The sequence below is a fragment of the Acomys minous genome (assembly GCF_964271855.1).
Source record: "Acomys minous genome assembly, chromosome: 16".
Lineage (NCBI taxonomy): Eukaryota > Metazoa > Chordata > Mammalia > Rodentia > Muridae > Acomys > Acomys minous.
Window position 1 is genome coordinate 72,180,432 of NC_140498.1, and position 22,406 is coordinate 72,202,837.

At 51.4% G+C, this 22,406-nt stretch overlaps 1 protein-coding gene across 1 annotated transcript; it reads left to right on the top strand.

Moving 5' to 3' along the window:
* Nucleotides 1-814: 814 nt before the first annotated feature.
* TRIM56 (tripartite motif containing 56) lies at nucleotides 815-12,289 on the top strand. Its single transcript, XM_084761993.1, has 3 exons — nucleotides 815-1,311; nucleotides 2,520-2,651; nucleotides 2,778-12,289. The coding sequence occupies exon 3, from the start codon at nucleotides 2,779-2,781 to the stop codon at nucleotides 4,999-5,001; it is 2,223 nt and encodes a 740-aa protein (XP_084618119.1). The 5' UTR covers nucleotides 815-1,311; nucleotides 2,520-2,651; nucleotide 2,778; the 3' UTR covers nucleotides 5,002-12,289.
* Nucleotides 12,290-22,406: the final 10,117 nt, after the last annotated feature.

A 22,406-nucleotide genomic window follows, 5' to 3' on the forward strand; every position in this document is an offset into this window, starting at 1 on the left:
CTCTTGCACGCTAGGCAAACATTCTACCAGTGTGAGCCTCATCTGAAGGTTCCCCCCCCCCCCCCCCGTGTGCCCTTAGTTTCCCCCTCCAGTCCTTCTCTTAGAATTTGTTTGTTTGTTTGTTTGTGAGCCTCCATATCAAATCCAAAGGTAGGGTATGGTGGTGCACACCTATGATACCAACACTCAGGAGGCCCAGGTAGAAAGATCTAGAACTTGAGGCTAGCCGGCTGCTACCTAGCAAGACTTCGTCTAAATAAATACATATGTTAAACAATCAAACAAAAGTACCGTGTGTTTTTTTTTTCTGAACGTGTCGCTTTTACACCATTAGGAAGCATGAAATCTGGGAAAGAGAGGGGGGAAAAAAGTAGAAAGATTTGTCAAGGTGACGGGTTAAGTCAGGCACCGCCTGAATGATTTCCTGTCTTCACTTTGATGAACTACTTGGCCTGTGACATCAAACAGTCTTTAGTCAGTTCCTCCCTCATCTGCGTGCTTCATCCTCCAGCTACTCTGGAGAGCTGTGTGATTCTTTCCCCCCCACCGCCCCCCAGACAGGGGATCCAGTAGCTACCATAGGCCTTAAACTTACTAAGTGTCGAAGGGCGCGGAACCTGTCATTTACTTGCCTCTACTTCCCCAGTGCAGGGATTACTGAAGTGCTCCCCCCCCTACCCCACCCCCCATTTTACCACCCCCGCCTCCACCCCACCTCATCTGGCTTATTTCTCTGTCCCTGCACACCTGTTGCTCTCAGAAAAAGCCCTTGCCTCGGAAAACCCCAAAAGCTCTGAGGCCTCCTCAAATACATCTCTAGACTGAGCCTCCTCCAGGAAGCCTGCGCGAAGCCCTGGAAGTGAGGTTCTTATCTGCGGCTCGCAGCTTGCACTGTGGTTAGCAAAGGATCAGCCTCGCCCACTGGCCCCGTCACCCATCTGTCATTCCGTGCTACACATAAACATCCTGACCCAATAAGCACGCTCAGAGAACAGATCCTGGGGCAGTGTCTTGTTTGCAACACACACTGTAGCTGATAGCTGGAGGCTGGGGCTACCGGGCGCCCAGGCTCTTGGCCCCCAGACCTTCCTCACTGCCCTGGCTGGCCCGGGACGGAGAGTTCCAGGGTGGGGTGGGGAGGAAGGCGGGGCTTGCGGCCCAGAGTAGCTGTCCCGGGCCCGGGACGGAAGTTGCACCACAGTACGATTACTTTCAGTTTTGTTTCTCTGGCAGGTAGTCAACAGCCGGCGGTAGCGGGATTTCGGGGTTCCCTGGATCCTGCTGAGAGAGTCCAAGATCAGCTGTGGCTGGGTAAGGAGGTGGGGTGGGGGTGACGATTAACAGCCAGAACCCAGAAAGAAGAGGTTGGGAGGAGGGGAGAGGGGGGAGGGGAGGGGAGGGGCGTGAGAAAGCCCGGGAGAGGAAAAGGAAGGGAGGGGAGAGAGGGCTGGGGAGACCTGGAAGGCCCGAGAGGCAGACCCGGTCCCTCAACCTCCCACCCTGTGTCTGGGAGTCCTACCCGCGCTGAATGGAGACAACCGCCCCCGCCCCCACCCCCTTCCTCTCACAGCACTGGGAACGGGCCAAGTGTAATAGCAATCAACCAGTCTTTCTTTATTTTTCTCTCTTTTTTTAAAGCTAGGTCTCAGAACCCACACCCACCCCCCCTCTTCTTCCTCCCCTCACCCCCAGCACAGGCTCAGCCAGAACTCAGAATTGTAGCCCCTGGCTGTCCGGAAACTCACTTTGTAACCCAGCCTAGCCTCTGAATTTGTGGCCGTCTTCCTGTCTCAGGCTCCCAAGTGCTAGGATGCCACCCAGGGTGTGCTGGAGACTTCTCCAGAGAAGTTTCTAGCATGCATTTGGTAGGAAAGGGTAAAAAGTAAAGGGCTCCAGGGAGGCAAAGTCAGATCTGCTTTGTGACCCTGCGGTCCAGCAGAAGGAAGGAGGTGAACTCTCTTCCCCTGACCCCTCCATCTTCATCTGGGGTTACTTTCAAAAACAGCTGGGGCAGGAAGTAGGCCTGGGCCCCTACCCTCCCAGGCAGACAAAGGAAACTAAGACTTAACGGAACTCTGGGCCAACATCGAAAAGCGGGGTGCTGCCGCGCACCTGACACTCTGTGTGCCCCTCACTGACTGCCCCTTGAATCCTAGAACCCCACCTGGAAACAGGACCCCATACTACGTGGCGAAGCATGCCTGTCACGTCAGCGCTGAGGGGGCTAGGCAAGGGGAACGTGAGCTCCGAGCGGGCCAGACCCTAGGAGTGTAGCACGAAGCCTTAGGTTCCCTCCGCAGTGCTAGGCAAACTGGGTGTGCTAGCACACCCCTGTAATCCCAGGGCTCAGGAAGTTCAGAAGTTCAAGGTCATCCTTGGCTCCAAGGCAAGTTTGAACCTAGTCTAGACTACAGGAGACCAGAAGGGCTTGGCCTATACCTTACCTTTGGCCTGGGACCTGGTATATGAATAATTAGATTACTCCATCACTGAGGTTCCCTGTCTCGTTTTTCCCACAGGCTCAGCACCACCTCACAGCTTTTGCATGTTTGCGGTTGGTGAGTGTCTGTAAAGAGGACGAAGCGGAAGAAAGGCAGCCTTCCCCCAGGCAGCCAGTGCCTTCTGGAAGCCAGAACTGACCAGCCATCCAGGTGAGTGCAGACATCAGGAAGGAGTTGGGGAGGGGCCACAGTGAAGTGTATGTGGGAGGACCAGACCAAGATGGGGGGCGTGGCCAAGGGACCTCTGACCTCCGACCTCTTATCCTTCCCTTATAGCATGGACTCCAAAGTCTCCTCCCCAACCTTGCTGGAGGCTCTAAGCAGTGATTTCCTAGCCTGTAAAATTTGCCTGGAGCAGTTACACACGCCCAAGACCCTGCCATGCCTGCATACCTATTGCCAGGACTGTCTGGCCCAACTGGACGTCGGTGGCCAGGTCCGCTGCCCTGAGTGTCGGGAGACTGTGCCTGTCCCCCGCGAAGGTGTGGCCGCCTTTAAGACCAACTTCTTTGTCAATGGGCTCTTGGACCTTGTCAAGGCCAGGGCTCCAGGAGACATACATTCAGGGAAGCCAACCTGTGCTCTTTGCCCTCTGGTAGGAGGCAAGAGCTCTGGGGGACCGGCCACAGCCCGGTGCCTGGACTGTGCGGATGACTTATGCCAAGCCTGTGCCGACGGGCACCGCTGCTCCCGTCAGACCCACAAACACCGTGTCGTTGACCTGGTGGGTTACAGGGCCGGGTGGTATGACGAAGAGGCCCGAGAACGCCAGGCCTCCCAGTGTCCCCAGCACCCAGGGGAAGCCCTCTGCTTCATGTGCCAACCTTGTTCTCAGCTGCTCTGCAAGGACTGCCGCCTGGGTCCCCATATCGATCACCCCTGCTTGCCCCTGGCGGAGGCAGTACGCTCCCGGAAACCCGGCCTTGAGGAGTTATTGGCAGGCGTGGACAGCAATTTGGTGGAGCTAGAAGCCACCCGGGTGGCAGAAAAAGAAGCCCTGGCCCTGCTTCGGGAGCAGGCAGCCAGTGTGGGGACGCAGGTGGAGGAGGCGGCGGAACGAATCCTCAAGTCCCTGCTGACCCAGAAACAGGAAGTGCTGGGCCAGCTCCGCGCCCTTGTGGAAACGGCTGAAGAGGCTACTAGAGAGAGATTGACCAAGATAGAGAGCCGCGAGCAGGTGGCCAAGGCGGCGGCTGCCTTTGCCCGCCGGGTGCTCAGCCTCGGTCTGGAGGCAGAGATCCTTTCGCTGGAGGGAGCCATCACACAGCGCCTGCGCCAGCTTCAGGACTCTCCGTGGACACCTGGGCCCACCCGCTGTGTACTGCCCCATCTGGAACTCCATCCGGGGCTCCAGGACAAGAACTGCCACCTGCTTCGACTCTCTTTTGAGGAGCCAAAACAGTCGCAGAAGGACAGTGGGAAGGGTGGGGCTGGTACCCAACGAGGAGACGAAGCTCAAAGCCATGGGGAAGATAGAAACAAGATGGGGAAGCAGGGAGGAGCCCAGCTCCCGTGTAAGGATGGAGCCCTGACTCCCAAAGAAGGCAAAGCCCAGGACCCTCTAGAAGATGACGAAGTCCTAGTCGAAAGGGGGAACAGATCTAACAAGAAGAAAAAGTGCAAAGGCAGGGGCAAGCCCATTTCTCGGGAACCCAGCCCCATTCTGAGGCCAAACCTAGAAGGCTCAGGCCTCCTCCCTCGGCCTGTTTTTTCCTGGAGTTTCCCCACTAGGATGCCTGGGGACAAGCGTTCTCCACGCATCACCGGGCTGTGTCCCTATGGCCCCCAGGAGATCTTGGTGGCAGATGAACAGAACCGGGTCTTGAAACGCTTCTCCCTCAACGGCGACTACAAGGGCACAGTGCCGGTTCCCGACGGCTCTTCCCCGTGCAGCGTGGCGGCTCTGCAGAACGCCGTGGCTTTCTCCGCCAATGCGAAGCTCTATCTTGTCAGTCCCGAGGGGGACGTTCTGTGGCGCAGGTCCCTGAGCCTCACCCAGTCCAGCCACGCTGTGGCCGCAATGCCGTGTGGAGACAGGGTAGCTGTCAGCGTGGCAGGCCATGTGGAGGTGTACAAGAAGGAAGGCAGCCTGGCCACCCGCTTTATCCCCGGAGGCAAGGCTAGCCGGGGCCAGCGCGCACTGGTGTTCTTGACCACCAGCCCCCAGGGCAATTTTGTAGGGTCCGATTGGCAACAGAATAGCGTGGTTTTCTGTGACGGCCTAGGCCAGGTGATCTGGGAGTACAAGGGCCCCGGTTTACATGGCTGCCAGCCAGGTTCGGTGTCGGTGGATAAGAAGGGCTATATATTTCTGACCCTTCGAGAGGTGAACAAGGTGGTGATCCTGGATCCCAAGGGGTCACTTCTTGGTGACTTCCTAACAGCATACCATGGCCTGGAAAAGCCCCGGGTAACCACCATGGTAGATGGTAAATACCTGGTGGTATCTCTTAGCAATGGGACCATCCATGTCTTTCGGGTCAGGTTTCCTGACAGTTAAAGGGACTTTTAGGGCTGGGATGGAGGGGGCGGGCAGTGTAGCTGGGAAGGGAGGGAGGGCATGACAGATGCAGAGCCACTGGTGGGACGAGGTGGTCAAGGGCATTTTTCCCAGCTAGCAAAATGCTTGCTCTTTTTGTGATGTACAGGGATAGAAGTTACCAAGAGAGGTGATGGTGTGACCATAAAGTCGAGCAAAGAGAGCAAGGGGCTAGAAGTCACCCAACCTGCTTGCTTTTGAGTGATTTCCTGCAGCTCTGGCTGCTGCTGTATAGTTTCGGTGTCTTGAGATTGATATGCGATTCTTAATTCGTATTCTTCAAAACCATTCCTGGGATGGGGTCATGACTCCTCTGTAGAGCAGGTGCCTAGAACTCACCAGTGAGGGGCTGGGGGGGCGTGGCTCAACAGTAGAATGCCCGCCTAGATTCTACCAATGAGGAGAGGGGGCGTGGCTCAGTGGTAGAAGGGTTGTCTAGAATCTTGGCTCAGTGGTAGAACACTTGCCTAGAATCCCCCAGTGAGGGGCTGGGGTGTGGCTCAGTGGTAGAGGACTTGTCTTTCCTGCAGGAATTCCTGAGGTCAAAGGCATACCCTCCTTCCTGAAAAAAAAACAATATTTTTTTTTTTTGTTGGAGCAGGTGAGAGTCTTAAGGAGATGGTATATATTATCCTCTAAGCAAAGGAAGACCCGGTATATGTCAAGACATGGTAGTCATGGTGGAAAGGGAGTGAGAACTGGCCATTCTCACAGGGAAACATGGGATCAGGAAGAAGCCAGAGATGACACCTTCTGCCAACCTATGAGAGACACTCCCTTAGTGAAGTGTGGGGGAGGTACCAAGGGGTCAGGGGTCAGGGAGTGCAGGCACAAGCAGAGGCTGTAGCTGTGAGGTTAAAGCCAGGTATGGCATCACACACACCTCTAATCCCAGCACTTGGGAAACTGAGGCAGGAGGATCATATGTGTGAGCCTAGCCTGGACTACATGCTGTCCTGGACTCACTTTGTAGACCAGGCTGGCCTCGAACTCACAGAGATCCACCTGCCTCTGCCTCCCGAGTGCTGGGATTAAAGGCGTGTGCCACCACCACCCCAGCAACTGTGTCCCAACCCTCAAGCACAAGTCTGTCCCACAGAAGCTCCATCTCTGGCCTTGTTTTCTGGGGGATCAGCAAGCATGCCCGGTGTAAAGGGGAGCCTAGCTCTTCCAGATGGCAGCTGAGAAGGGCAGGCATCAATGCTCCTGGGATCCTGTCCAGAGGAAAGGAACGCTTCAGCTGAGGCTGTGACTCTGTCCGTCCTTGAGTGCTTCACCAAGTGTGTGTGGACTGCGTCATCCTGTCCTTCAGTGTGCCCACAAGCCAGACAACTCGCGAGTTCTCAGAAGTTTCCCGGTTCCTCCGAAATCATGATGATAATAAGATCAGTGTGGCGCTGAGTAAGGCTCACCCGATGGAGGTGCAGCAGCTGGTGGGGGCAGGGTGCACTTTCGGTTGCTGGTGAAGCTGATTGACACACCCAGGGTGGCCCAGGTTTACGTTAACTGGTTTCAGCCTAACAACCAGAAGTTCTCCGAGGCAGAATCTTTTCAGAGATACCAGCCTGCCCAGAAATGCCTCTCTCTGGAAGTTCAGTGACCCGGTGATGGTCCATCCCATCATCATCTGTCCCCTCACAGAGGAGATGTCCGGTGTCTGCAGGAGACAGGCTAAGGTGGTAGTGAACAGGATATGTCAGAAGATGGCAAAGGAACCTCAGACACTTCCTGTTGGCTTCCTGTGGGAAACGCCGAGACTCTTACAAACCCAGGACGTCAGCAAGTCTCGTGCCTTGGAGTCTGAGATGTTGGACTTTGTGAATGATGTGCTGGCCAACAATGTCATCCGGCTGACGGTAAGAGTGGATCTGAAGGACTCCCCGACATGCTGGTAGGCAGTCTCAGTGGCACTGTGACCGGGCCCTTTGGGTGTGGCTACATACACGGTGAGGGCAAGGACAATGTTGAATGGGTGCCTGGGAAGGACAACACTACAAGATCTACACACACGCCTTCGCCCTTCCCTGCCATCAGCTGCAAGATCAGGTTGCCAACACCAAGAAAGACGGTGGATTCGAGGTTGCCTAATGCGGGCGCTGGCCAGTAACCACCTCATTCAGGTAAAGCTGGACGGCCTCAAGCTGCCCACTGACCTGTCCCCACACCTCACCGCACCTTCTAAGCAGAAGCACAAATGACCCCCCAAGACCCTCCCACCATCACTGTAGCTGCCCTGGTGGGCTGAGGCCTGAGACGCGAAGATTAGGGGAGGTACAGTGTCCCCACATTTCAAGGTCCATAAAGACTCAGCCGTGATTCCTTAGCTCTAAGATAAGAGAAATACTACATTTCTTTTAAGGTTGTTATGGGGCTCGGCAGGGAAGCAGTAGTGATGCTTGGATACAGAACATGGGATTTTATACGCAAAAAAAAAAGTGGATTTTTAAATATATAGTCTTAAAGGCAAAAAACAAAACCACTAGACAGACAGGTTAGCCAATCTATAGTTAAAATAGGATTTAACTTTTAAATAGGATATGACATTTAAACAGGATATGAAATCTCTATAATCCAATGCTCTTCTTATACTTTCTGTGTGTCTACTAGGATATGGTTTACTTATTGCTTTTCTTGGGAAATTTCTTTCTTTCTTTTTCTTTTTCTTTTTTTTTTTTTTTTTTTTTTTGCCGGAAATGTTTGTTTGCCTTCATGTGAATGAAAGAAAATGAGATCCTTCTGTGATGGATGTGACGGAGGGAGCCACGGAGGGCCAGCATGGGACTGGAGCGCCAAGCAGCCTTTGGGCTGTCAGCAGTGGAGGGTGGGAGGGTCGAAGATGGGGGGGAGGCAGACAAATGTAGAGACTGCATACAGTTGCAGATGAGCAGCAGCCTCCGCTTGTCCTTTTGAGGCAGTGGAGGTGGCTGCGGAGCGTGTGTTTAGTTGGGGCCCCATGGAGAAATGATGCTGAAGAGAAACACTGTCGTCCCACTGTTTGTGGGATCCAGGGGCCTTTGGGACAAGTCCAGATGGAAAGTTTAGGGGTTAGAGAAAGGATGTCTTTTTTTCAGGGCTCGGGGGTGGGGCATTTCCTGTTTGTAGAGACCAGCACAGGAAATCAATCACCACATGGTCAACTTGGATTACATATAAAGTTTAAACTCTGGTGGTGTAAACCTATGATCCCAGGACTCTAGAGGTGGAAGCAGGAGAATTGTAAGTTCGAGGCCAGCCCAAACTCCATGGTGAGCCCCTCAAACACAAAAAGCAGGCGAGGCTGTATTTCCCAGTTGGTAGAGCACTTGCTTGCTTAGCATCCTCGAAGCCTGTGATCCCCAGCACTGCCATCCTAGCAATACAGTGGAGGCAGGAGAGTCGGAAGTTCAAGGTTATCCTCGGCTCTAAAAAAAAAAAAAGTAAGCAAACAAACAAAAAATCCAAATCATATATATGTAGAAACTTGATTTGATAAGGAAACACTGAATCACCAGCATACCTGTTAAAAAGAGAGAGAAAGAGACCTATTTGAACAAAGAACAAGCTAGTTCACGCACCCACGGGAAATATCTGCCAGCAAGGACTGGTAAAATGAAAAAGAATTCACTGAATGAAACCACTGGCATGCACCAGAGATAAAAATGTGTCCTGAAGAAACATGTAGATTCCTGGCACTATAAAATAATGCCTCCTGGAGAGGCATTTAGCAATGTTTGCCATAGGTTTTTTTTTCTTTCTTTTCTTTTTCTTTTTCTTTTTTTTTTTGTAAATGATTGCAAAACTAGAACCCACTAGGGGTTTAGGGTTACAGGCTATGCCTAGAATTCCCAGTGACTGGCTCAGTGGTAGAGCGCTTACTTGATATTTGTTTCATCACTAACATTACTTGGTGGGGGCAGGGGGGATTATCCCATTTTGGGGAATACATTCTGAGAAAATAATTCAACAGCAGAAAACTATTTGCAGAGAGGCTTTTTTCCCCCCTTCAAGACAGAGTTTCTCTATGTTATCTTGGCTGTCCTGGACTTATGGACCAGGCCAGCCTCGAACACACAGTGATCCGCCTGCCTCTGCCTCTGCCTCCCGCGTGGGCGCCCGGCTCTGCAGAGAGGCCTTTACAGCTGCCTCACGTATTTCTGTCATTCACTGGAAACTGCTCCGTGGTGGGGCGGAGGCTGCACAGACTGTGGTCTGTTAGAAGAAAGAATTTACGTGGTTCACAACTATGATGTGTATTTGGGAGAAATGGTATGCGATGAAATCATAAGGGGAGGAGAGAGAGAGAGAGAGAGAGAGAGAGCAGGGCTGGGGAGATGGCTCTGGGGGTAAGAACCTGAGTTCTAAGCCCCAGCAGCCATAGTGAAAGCCAGGTGTGGCCACATGTGCCAGAGCTATGAGGGGCGGGGCCAGGGGGGCGGGGCCAGGCGGGATTCAGGGTCTAAGGTTCAGGAGCTGCTAGGCTAGTTCCAGGTTCAGCGAGAGACCCTGTCTCCAAGTAGTAGGTGGAGGCAAGGACGTCTGATGTCCTCAAGACCTTGTGCGTGTACGCACAGGGGGCACAGGGAGAGACTGATTGATTAGGCGCCTTCTGATTGCGCAATGTCAGCAACGGGTAGGACTGTACCTACATAGCTGCCAAGCAGACAATGGGTTCCTAATGTGTAAATAGTCAGTTATTCCGGAGGTTACGTCTCTTTTAGTTATTTTGGGCAGGTACTCACATCTGCAGATTTCTACTTCAGTTAGTGTTATATGCTTGAATGCTTCGAGAAAAATATACTTCTCTAAATAATATTTAAGGATAACTAACTAACTACTGGGCCAGGTGTGGTTGTGCAGGTCGGTGACTCTAGCACATAGGGGGAGGCAGGAGGATTGTTCTTTAGAGACCGGGTCATCTCCACAGGTAGATGGGATGGCTCTGAAGTTCCCCAGCATTCGGAGTTCTTGTCGAGTTCTCCCGACCCGATCCAGACCAAATGGCAGGGCTTCAGAGCTAAGTGGGATCCAAGGAGTTGTATGAAGGCCTGGACAGTGTATGTGTGTGTGTGTGTGTGTGTGTGTGTGTGTGTCTATGGTCATTCCGAGTCTGCACAAGTAGCCTGACAGACAGTCATGAGTGCCCAGTGAATGTCTGTGAAGCGTGAATGTGGACAGAGGGTCAGACGGAGCTCTGCCTACAAAGGTTTCCTGTCTCAGAACGCCACAACCTTTATGAAACCAGCCAGACTGCTGAAATCTTGGCTGTGTCCAGCAGGGGGCACTGTTGTGCCTCCCAAGGTGAGACTCCAAAAACAGAGGCTTGGGGTGTCTCCGCTTCTTTTAGGAGGAGAAGGGACTAGACTCTAGGGGCCCCTGTGTAGAGCTACAGAGTTGTGTGGGAACCTGGAGCGAAGGCTAATTCAGCGAGAGACCTTCAGAAATGAAGCCCGGGCCCGGTAGTGCAGGCTGTTGTTCCAGCAAGTTGGGAGGCCCAGGCAGGAAAAATAGTAGATTCAAGTACTGCCAAGGCAACTTAGCCAGCCCATGTTTCAAAACATGGAAAATAAAAAGAGGGCTTGTGCTGGATCTCAGGGATATAGGGCTTGCCTAGAATCCCCCAGTGAGGGGCTGGGGGTGTGGCTCAGTGGTAGAGCACCTGCCTAGAATCCTCCAGTGAGGGGTTGGGGCGTGGCTCGGTGGTAGAGCAGCTGCCTAGAATCCCCCAGTGAGGGGCTGGGGTGTGGCTCAGTGGTAGAGCCCCTGCCTAGAATCCCCCAGTGAGGGGCTGGGGTGTGGCTCAGTGGTAGAGCACCTGCCTAGAATCCCCCAGTGAGGGGCTGGGGTGTGGCTTAGTGGTAGAGCACCTGCCTAGAATCTCCTAGTGAGGGGCTGGGGTGTAGCTCAGTGGTAGAGCACCTGCCTAGAATCCCCCAGTGAGAGGCTGGAGTGTGGCTCAGTGGTAGAGCACCTGCCTAGAATCCCCCAGTGAGGGGCTGGGGTGTGGCTCAGTGGTAGAGCACCTGCCTAGAATCCCCCAGTGAGAGGCTGGAGTGTGGCTCAGTGGTAGAGCTTTGCCTAGTGTGCCATCAGAAAGAGGGCGTGGTCTCCTGGTTCTGAAAGAGAATCCTACAAATGTCTAAGAGACAGAACCAAGGGCTTCTCTGTAACCTTGGAAAATGAAGGGAAACGCCGAACTCATAATTTGTTTATACTCGATATTTGTTTTACTTTTAGGAAGTTACACAAACAAGCCACTCAACCCAAACATGCATGTGACCACAGAAGCCAATGGTCGGGTGGCCAAGAGCCAGGGCCATTCGCAAAGCCAGCCGGGAACCAGCTGTTCTGATTAAGGACCAATTACCCTTGACATTTAGTAAAGTTTTGTTTTGTTTTGTTTTGTTTTGAAATATGGCAAGATTAGCCTATCCTTGGATAGTTTGGAGAAAATAGGATTCGGGGGAGGTGTGGCAAGATGGTGCTCTTTCACTGGGGACCTATTATTCAGTAGTGTCATTTCCTCGGTCTCTTTGGGCACAATTCTGAAGGTACAGAAGACCAAGCAAAGTTGTTGTTGTTTTGTTTTGTTTTGTTTTGTTTTAATGTTTTAAAGGAAATGGGTGGTGTTGGGGGTCTGAGCTAGGATGAGTTTGATTGACAGGTGCCAGGGTCAAGGTCTCTGACCATCTCTATGGCCGGGAAGTTGAGGGCAGAAGCAGTTCTCAAGTGGAGACTGGAGAGAAAGAGTACAGACCTGTGAAATGGTCTGAGAAAGCCGCCTTACCCTAGCTGGTGGGCATGCACCCGGAAGCTGTTCAGAGGTGGGCGTGACAGAAGGTTACGAGAATCAGCCCATCCAATTGACTGGTGGGCTTAGTCTAGCAAGGTGAAATGTTACATCTTCAAGGACTTGCAGACACCTGGGATTGGTGGAGCAGAGCGCGTCAGTGACATCAGATATCCCGCTCCTGAAGTGCCGGTGAGGTATCCTGCAGGCCAAATAGAGGAGGGCGGGCACGTACAGGGAAATGGACCGGACCGGAAAAAGCTGGAACTTTGGGAAGACAACACAAGGTGTCTCCAGAGGAAGTTGTAGCTAGTTATCTTAGGAGCCAGGAGACAGTGGGTTGAAAACAGGGCCTGAGGGTCAGCCCTGCCCATTTCTCCATTGCCATGGGACCAAGTGCCTACCCTTTGAAGCCTTATAGTTGCATAAATTGTATCTCTTGATTCTTAATAAAGTTCTCTGGGACCATTTCTGTAATTATTACTTTGTATGGTTGCCTTGTTTGCTTTCCTTGGCAGTGAGAAAGATACCCTGACCAAAAGCAGTTTAGGAAAGAAAGGGCTTCTTTCAGACCACAGAGGAATGCTGCTTACTGACTTGCTCTCCCAGGCTTGCTTAGTTTGCCTTTGTTGTTTTGTTTTGTTTTGGTTTTGATGACAGGGTTTCTCTGTGTAGCCTTGGCTGTCCTGGACTCACTTTGTAAACCAGGCTGGCCTTGAACTCACAGAGTTCTGCCTGCCTCTGCCTCTTGAGTGTTGGGATAGAAGGTGCGCACCACCACGCCCAGCTTTCAGTTGGCTTTTTAAAGAACAAAAACCAAAACATTTTTAAATACGTGTGGATATTTGTTCTGAATGTATGTCTGTGTAGCATACATGTACACTGCCCTCAGAGGCCAGAAGTCAGATGCCCTGGGACTCGAATTACAGATGGCTGTGAGCTGCCATGTGAGTGCTAAGACTTGAAAACAGGTCCTCTGGAAAAGCAGCCAGTGTTCTTTACCACAGAGCTGTCTCTCCAGGCCTTCGAGCTTCATTTTTTTTTAAATGCAACTCAGGCCCCATCTGTCCCCAGGGGGGTACCATCCATAGCGCTGGCCACTCCTGCATCAACTGTCAGTCAGGAAGGTGCCCTACAGACTTCTCTGATGGAGGCTGCGCCTCAACAGACATTCCCTTTTCCTGGGTCACTCTAGTTTGTGTCAAGTTGACAAAAACAAACAAACAACAACAACAAAAAACTAACCAGCACAATGGCTGTGACTGAAATTACTTCACAGGGGCTGGGGAGATGGCTCATTGAGTAAAGTCTTTGCTGAATAAGCAGGAAGGACTGAATTCAGATCCCCCGGCACCCACAAAACAAACAGACAAACAAACCTTGGCTCGGGGATGCATGTCTGTGCTCCCCTATGCTGAGGAGGCAGTGATGGGTGGATCCCTGGAGTCCGTTGGTTTGTTAGAATGGGGGAGACCCTCTCTCACATATACAGTGGCAAGATAGCTCAGCAGGTGAGGGCGCTTGTCACCGAGGCCGACGGCCTGTGTTTGGTCCCTGGTAGGAGAAAGGACAATTCCTGCAAGTTGTCCTCTGGCCTTCATGTGCCCACCATGGCATGTGGTTCCCCCCACCCAGTACAAACACAAAACAACATAAAGTGTATGTGTGTGTGTGTGTGTGTGTGTGTGTGTGTGTGTGTGTGTGTAAAGGCCACCCTTAAGGGCACACTTCACAAACCAGACACCTGCCCCCCCCCCCCGCCTTCAGAATACCACCACAAGCCAAGGACATGAGCTTGGAGGTGGGAGAGATGGCTCAGCAATTAAGAGCATGGACTGTTCTTGCAGAGGACCGAAGTTCGGTTTCCAGCACCTCCCTTCTCAAAATCTTCCTTAACTCTAGCTCCAGGGGATCTGACGCCCTCTTTTGGCATCTGTGGGTACTGCATGCAAGTGTACATACTCAAACATATACACATATATACATAGAATTAAAAACAAAATCTCATGAACCTGAGCCTGTGGGAGACATTTTGGATTCAAACCAAGGCAGGCCGGGCACGGTGGTACATGCCTGGAATCCCAGCACTCCGGAGGCAGAGGCAGGCAGATCTCTGTGAGTTCGAGGCCAGAGCCTGGTCTACAAAGTGAATCCGGGACAGCCAAGGCTACACATAGAAACCCTGTCTCGAAAAACAAAACAAAAACCAAACCAAGGCAGATGAGTCCACGAGTATGGAGAATGTCCAACACCAGGACCTAAGAAGCAGAAAGAGTCAGGTTGTGGTAGCCACCTGCTGGTCACTCCCAGGATGGCCAAACAGATTCCATGGGGACATTGCAGGAACCAGAGTGACCAATACCATGACTACCTGGGATCCAGCCTCCTCTCAGCTCAGTTTCTTCTGCAGGACAAATGGAGCCCTCAATAAAAATGTGCCACTTCTGATGTAAATCCTCCTAAAAAGCCAGGTGCGGAGCAGGCAAGGTGGCTCGGTAGGTAAAGATGCTTGCTGCCAAGCCAGATGACCTGAGTTCAATCTCTGAAACCCCCAGGGTGGAAGGAGGGAAGTGATCCCCCTGGGTTGTCCTCTGACCTCCACATATGTGCAGTGACACACACATACACACACACACACACACACTCTCTCTCTCTCTCTAAATAAAAAAATAAATATATTTTAAAAGAGAGACGTGGTAACATACACTTATAACAAAGTGCATCTATAGAGGTAGGGCTGTAAAGAAGTGGATCGGTCTCAGGAGTTCTCTGGCTAACCGGCCTAACCTACTTTGTGAGTCCTAGGCCAATGAGAGACCCTGTCTCAGAAAACACAAGGTAAATGGTGCCTGAGGTGCAGGCCTGGAAATCCCAGGCATAGCTGTCCTTTGCTTTCCGCTACCTCACGCTGCCTCACACGTGCACAGGAACGCCCACACACAAAACCAGGAAGATACCACGAACAAAAGAGGACTGAGGCCTTGAAGAAGTCTGACACGGAGCTAGAGGAAGATGGTTCTGAGACTTTTCCCACTCTGGGCTCCCCCGCCCCCCACCTCCACCCCCAACTGCCTTGTTTCTCCAGCCAGGACCCCCAACAAGGAGAAAAAAATGACAACCTACGAGGGAATGCTGTGAACGACCCAGCTCAGGAACGGGGGCCTCACAGCGGCAGTGACAGCCTACAGAAGAATTCTGCAATTCATTCTCCGATGACTAAAGCCTGAACCTGGACGCCTGGGCGAACCCGGGGGAACGTGACTCAGCAGCAGCAAGTTGAGGGGGGCCTGGCGGCGGCGACGGGAGACTGCCTCAGTCCATGTGAGAGCCAAGATTACAGAGAGAACAACTGGTTCCCACCTCCAAACCCCAAGGCGGAGCGCCTGCCTCTGTGGTCAGACCCACGAGGGGCCCGTGCTCCAAGCCATGTGGCCACGCGCCTCCTCCCTCCAAGCCCACGTATCCTGCTGGGCGCTAGAGAGAAGCCACAGCTGCAGCGGTGCCAGGGGCCACCTCTGCAGCCCACAGCTCTGGTGAAAAGCCTTGTTACAAGGAGAGGCTGGATCCCAGAGAGAGACGGGGGACGGGGGGGGGGGGGGCGTCCCAGGCTGGAGACAGATGACCATAGCATCCCTCCAGCAGCATTGAGGAGCTGGGGAAGGGCACATTCAGAAATAATAGTGTCTTCATTTCTCCTCTCCAGAGCGGTAGGATGGTTCAAGGAACTAGGTGGAGAGGGAAGCATCGCTCGCTAGGCATGGTGGGCCACGTCTGTCGTCCCAGCAACCTGGGGGATGGATTCCGGAGGACATGGAGTTCAACGGGCAGCCTGAGCTATGGAGCAAGACTCTGTGTCAAAGAACACACCGTGAATAAGAGAAGGGAAAAGAGAAGGGAAGGGAACAAAAAGAGGAAAATAGCACTCTGGGTGGGGGGCGGGGAGGCAGAGAGGACGGAGGCCATGGTGTGGTCATTCAAAGAGAAGGTAACACAAACACAGGGTATCTCCCTGTATCCTTGGCTCTTGCTGGCATTCCTCTTTGGCATGAGCAGGTTCCTATGCCTAACAGGATAAGGACTGACTCAGCTGGGTACATCCTGGGCAGGTACCCTGTCAAGATCTGCAGGCGGAGAAAACACCTCACAAGTTTGGGCTAAAACCTACTCCCTTTCACTCAATTGAACCCGACCTCAGAAGAGCCGGGCAACTCTGGAGTTGGGGTGAGGCCCTGAGGCCATTTCCTTAGGAGGCATACATGAGTAAGACTGAGGTAGTTTAAGTCTGGGGAGAAAAGACGGCAAGCTTACTGGGAGAGCTTTCTCTCGCACGTTTTACTTATTTTTGAAGCAGTTTCAGGTAACCCAGGTGGGCCTCAAACTCACTCTGTAGGTGAGGATGACCTTGAACTTCTGAGCCTGCCGGGTGCTGGGGTTAGGGGACTGTGGCACCATAGATAGTTTTTGTGGCACTGGAGATCAAATCCTGAGCTTTGGTGCATGCCAGGCCTGTGCAGGACCAACTGAGATACGTCCGTCCCCAGCTCTGTTCTGGTTATTTTGTTTGTTTGTTTTCTTTTGTAGAGTGGCTGCTTGGTTTTGTTTTTCTTTCTTTTTCTTTCTTTCTTTCTTTCTTTCTTTCTTTCTTTCTTTTATGGCTGTTGTTTCTTGAGTCAAGATCTCATTCTGTAGCCCAGGCTAGCTTCAAAGTTGTGACAACCCTCCTGCCTCAGCTTCCCAAGTACTGGGATTGTATGCAGGAGCCACCACAACTGGCTCCCTTTGACTTTATGAAATAGAGGCTTGCTATGAAGCCCGATCTGAACTCGATCTCAAGATCTTCCAGCCTCTGCCTCCTGAATGTTGAGGTTGTACATATAGGCCAGCACACCAGCCAGGAGCTTTGTTCACCCATGGGGAGGTGATGATTCCTTATAATAACACCTAGGGGGCTGAGAGATGGCTCAGAGGTTAAGAGCACTGACTGCTGTTCCAAAGGTCCTGAGTTCGATTCCCAGCAACCACATGGTGGCTCACAACCATCTATAATGAGATCCAGTGCCCTCTTCTGGCCTGAGGGTATATGTGCAAGCAGAACATTGTATACATAATAAATGAATAAATCTTTTAAAAAATAAGATAAAATAAAATAACACCTAGGAGGCTGAGGAGATGGTGTGATAGGTAAGAGACCTAGGGGCACAAGCTTGAGGACCTGAGTTTGATTCCCCAGCACCCACCTTAAAAAAAAAATCCTGGCATCAATACAAGCCTGTAACCTCAGCGCTGTGGGGTAGTGGGGCAGAGACTGGAAGATCACTGGGGATTCCTGCCTAGCTCCAGGTAGAGGGAGAGGCACCATCTCAAAGGATGAAGACACATACATCCTCCTCTTGTGTGCACACACATCACAGACACACAGGTGTCTGCACATACATCACACAAACACACGTGTGTGCACATACATCACACAGACACATACATGTGTGTACATGCGCACACACAAAGTAATTAAAACAGGTTAAACTGTAAAAGGATGGTTCCTGAGATATATGCTGAATATATTGGATGGGTGGATGGATGGATGGATGGATATGTGGATGGGTGGATGGACAGACAGACAAATGGATGGATGGATGGATATATGGATGGATGAATGGATGGATGGATATGTGGATGGGTGGATGGACAGACCGATGGATGGATGGACAAATGGTATCTAGGAGCACTAAATCTAAGCCAGGCCCCTTTCTGCCCACCGTGTGTGTTAACCACATCCTCTTCTTCCTGGTTCTACAAGGTTGACCCTACTACCATACCTGTTTCCACGCTGAGAAAGGATGAGAGTACAGAATTATGTGACACAAGCAAGGAGCCAGGCCAAGGCCAGAGGCCTGGAGGGCCTACTGTGTCTAACTGCTACCACATCCCAACAAGGGAAAGCCACACAGGAGACCTTCCCAAGAAACAAAGCCACACACCCATCCCTGATCATGTGTGTGTGTGAGTGTGTGTGCGTCTCGTGGGTCACCATTCCAACTCCGTACTTCGTGTACTTCTCCACTCTGATGTGCAGATTCTCTTCTTCTGGGAAAAACAGGAGTTGGTGGGGAGGAGGAAGTTGCCACTGATGGGGAAGAGGATCTGCCTTCCTTCAAGCTGGCCTGGAGTTTCAGGTTTTTCTCTGCCCTCCACCTGCAGAGACAAGAGGGGCCTAGAATCTTGGTGCTTACGTGGTGGTGGTGGTGGTGGTGGTGTTTCTGGCTTTCTGTTTTAAGATTTATTTTATTTGTCTAAATGATTGCCCTCTGGGTGCTGGGGGAGGCGAATCTGCATGTTCAGTGCCCATGGAGGCCAGAAGAGAGCGTCGGGTTCCCTGGGGCTGGACTTAGAGTTGGTTGTGAGCCACCTGCCATAGGCAGTGGGGATTGAGCCCTGGTCCTCTGCATGAGAAGTGCATCCGCCTTGCTGCTAAGCCATCTTTCTGGCTCCATTTCGTTGCTGTTGTTGTATTAACACATGTGTCTGTGCATGTTCGTGTATGTGGGGAGGGCATTCACATGCATGTGTGTGCATGTGGAGGCCAGAGGACGTCAATGCATGTGAACACCGTCCACCTCCTGTGAGACAACCTCTCCCATTGGCCTGGAGCTCCTCTCTTAGGCTGAACTGGCTAGCCAGCCAGGCCCAGGGGTTCTCCCAGCTCTGCCTCCCCAGGACTGGGATAGAACATGTGCCCCACCCATGCCTGGCTTTAAAAAAAAAACAGATTTGTTTATTTATCATTTACACAGTATTCTGCCAGCATGTCAAGTCTATCCAGGGCAGGGATGAGAGTTAGAGGTGCTTGCAATTGTCCCAGTTCTGAGGGTTAAAGGCAGGGGGATCCTTGGGCCTACAAGCCTTGGGTTGCCTCATCTCTGCACCTGCCTTGATCTGTGCAGCATAGCTCTTTCCTCTGGGTGGGGCATGACCTCCACCATAAGAAAACTGAGCTTGTTATAAAGTCCTCATGAGGGCTGGAGAAGTGGCTCAGGGCTTAAGAGCCCTGTCTGCTCTTCCAGAGGTCCTGAGTTCAATTCCCAGCAACCACACCTGTAATGTGATCTCATGACCTCTTCTAGCAAGCAGATGTACATGTGATAGAGCACTCCTATGCATAAAATAAATAAATGTTTATAAAGTCCTCATGAGATCAGGAGATGAGGTCCCTCAGGAGGCCTCTCCCATCCTGGGCATCCACTCCCCACTCTATACACGGTAGACAATGGACTGGGCTGGGACATTTCTATGCCGTAGCTGCCTGTAAGTCATTTAAGGGACTTTCCAGGGATATAGCCACCTGTGAGTCACTCATGCCCCTGGAGGTTACCCCAATAATTTCACTGGTTCACCAAGATGAACTTGGACCGAATCCTTCCTTTCTTTGGCAGTTTGGGACTTTCTATCCAGGATGAATAGATGTTTATGTCTGCTAGAAAAAGTCATGCAACTCACATTATCTGTTCTCTGTTGCTCTAACACAATGCCTGAGGCTGGCCATTATTTGTAAATAGTGAGTCTGGCTGGGTGTCATGGCTCACACTTGTGATGCTAGCTCTTAGGACGCTGAGACCAGAAAATTACAATGAGTTTTTTTTTGTTTTGTTTTGTTTTGTTTGTTTTTTGTTTTTTGGAGACAAGATCTCTCTGTGTAGCCTTGGCTGTCCTGGACTCACTTTGTAGACCAGGCTGGCCTTGAATTCACAGCGATCCGCCTGCCTCTGCCTCTCGAGTGCTGGGATTAAAGGTGTGCGTCACCATGCCCAGTGAGTTTGAGGCCAACTTGGGCTACATATTGAGTTGCAGGGCAGCCTGAGCAACACGCAGGAGACCCTGTCTCAGTAAACAACAACAACAACAACAACATAGTGAGTTTGCTTAGCTCACAACAGGTCCAGATGAGAGGGAGTTCAAGACATGGTGTAAGCATCAGATAGGGGCCATCTTGCTACATTAACACGACGGAGAACAAACCTGGGTCATGTCTCTCATCTTTCTAAGTAGCAGGCAGTGGTCCCCACCCTCAGTAGCAGGCAGTGGTCCCCACCCTCAGTAGCAGGCAGTGGTCCCCACCCTCAGGACTTCATGTCATATCACCTCCTTATGCCCGTCTTCCAAACAACATCAATATATGAACCAAAGGGCTAAGTTTCTGATGCATAATCTTGGGTGTGTCTCTTCAGCCCCCTCCCAGCCTCCATTCACCCATCAGCTTTTATTTCATGAAATAGAAGAAAAAGCTTTGCAGTCATGAAAAGTTGCCCATCAAAGCAGAGAGGTCCCCCCCCTCCCCCGCCCCCGCCGGGATTTCAGGTTATGCATGACAATTCTGGGGAAGGAAAAGATTGACCAGCCAAGTATGGTGGTACGTGCTAATAATCCCAGCCTTCTGGAGGCAGAGGCAGGAGAATAGCTACAAGTTCAAAGTCAACCTACTCTACAGAGTGAGACCTTGTTTCAGAAGGAAAGAAAAAGAGCTAGGAAGATGGCTATGTTGGTTAAAGTGCTTTCCACACAAACATGAAGATGCTGGTTCAAATCCCAGAGCCTGTATAAAAGCCAGGCTAGGCAACACACCCGCCCATGTCAGCACTATCCAGAAACAGACAGCTCCTTGGCTCACTGGCCAACCTAACCTAGCCAATCAGTGAACTCCAGCTTCAGGGAGAGGCCGTGCCTCAAAAAATAAGGTGGGGGTTGAAGACATGGCTCAGTGGTCAAGAGTACTGGCTACGCTTCTAGAGGACACAGGTCTTAATTCCCACCAGGCACATGGTGCCTCTCAACTGTATAACTGCGTTCTCTCTCAGGCTCCTTCTGGCCCCTGTCAGCACCAAGCGCGCGTGCGGTGCATGTACATACATGAGGGCCAAATATACATATAAAAATAATCAATTAATTAAAAAAAAAATAAGGTGGAGTAGTGAGATGGCTCAAAAGGAAAAGGAGTTTGTTTCCAATCTCATGACCCAGGTTCAATCCCAAGATGCCATGTAAAGGACAACTGACTCCACAAAGTTGTCCTCTGACCTCCACATATGTGCTGAGGCACACACAAACACCCCCCTCCACACCCACACACATCGTATACAATTATGAATTGTAAAAATAATTTTGAAAAAAAAAAAGGAAAATACTGACGAGACAAATTACTTGGGGCATGAATTCATGTAGGTTTTAGTCCTTACCAGAACATAGAGGGAAATCTGACCCAATCTGGATGTGGTAAGCATTGGCCTCTGCCCAATTTCTTGTTCCCATGTGATCTTCGTCAAAATGATAAGAGAGGCCACATGTGGTGGTTCCTGTCCTTAACCCCAGCCCTTGAGAGGCAGAGGCAGGTGGATCTCTCAGTCTGGGGCCAGCCTGGTCTATAGAGTGAGCCAGGGCAGCCAGCACTGTATAGGGAGCGGGGTAAGAGTGTCAGCAGATTGGAAGGTGCGCAGCCCATGCGCAGAGAGACAGAGCCGTGAGACGTCATCCCAGGAGAGCCTGTGTCCGTATGTCAGAGAGCAGTAGGGAAACTCATCTACACGGGACAGCGGCATGGGCCCAAGGGTGGTCACATGACTACGTGGGAGCAGAGATACAATGGTTACTTTTTCAAAAATAGAATTATTTACTTATTTTTATGTCTGTGAGTCTTCTGTTTTCATGCACACCAGAAGAGGGAATCAGAGTCCGTTACAGATGGTTGTAAGCTGCCATGGTGCTAGTGGGATTTGAACTCAGGACCACTGAGCCACCTCTCCAGCCCGTGATGGTTACTTCTACTTGTCAAGTTTTGATACAACCTGGAAACACTCGAGGAGAGTGTCCATGTGGGGTTGTCTAGATCAGGTTGGCGTGTGGGCGTGTCCATGGGGGGTGGTTTCTCAACCGTGTCCATCGATGTGGTGAGACATAGCCCACCATGGGTGTCACCATTCTGCAGGCTGGGCTGTAAGCACACATGTCTTCGTTTCTCTCCTCTTCACTGTGAATGCCATGTGACCAGTTTTGTTTTGTGTTTTTAAAGTTCTCCGCCCTTAAGTTCTGTCAGTATATTTTATCACAGCAACAGAAATAGAACCTGGACTGTCAGGGTGTTCCCAGGCACCGTGCCAGATCTTGCCTCGTTAAATAATCAAGACTGGAATTCCCCTTCCCCCCCCTCACCCCCTCCCACCACCAAAGCTCATTTCCTACTATATTTGATCCTCAGCTGAGGACCACAGCTGCCAAGTCTAGCTAGCAAGGCTGAGTACTGGGTATGGACGAGGAGCAGGGCCCCTCCATAGGTGCCTGCCTGTCTTGTCCATCTGTAGTTGTTACTTATCCCATTGCCACAACAGAACACGTGACCGAGGACCCAGCGAGATGGCTGAGCAGGTAAGAGTGCTTGCCACCAGGCCTGATGACCTGAGTTTGATCCCTCGTACCCACATGGTAGTAAGCTGCCCTCTGACCTCCATAACGCATCATGGCACAAATGGGCACACACACACACACACACACACACCAATGCAGGTATACACACACAAAAATAAATAAATAAATACATAAATAAAATATAGTAAAA

Coding starts and splice junctions, on each gene's coding strand:
- TRIM56 (XM_084761993.1), top strand. CDS start 2,779: ATGGACTCCAAAGTCTCCTCCCCAACCTTGCTGGAGGCTCTAAGCAGT.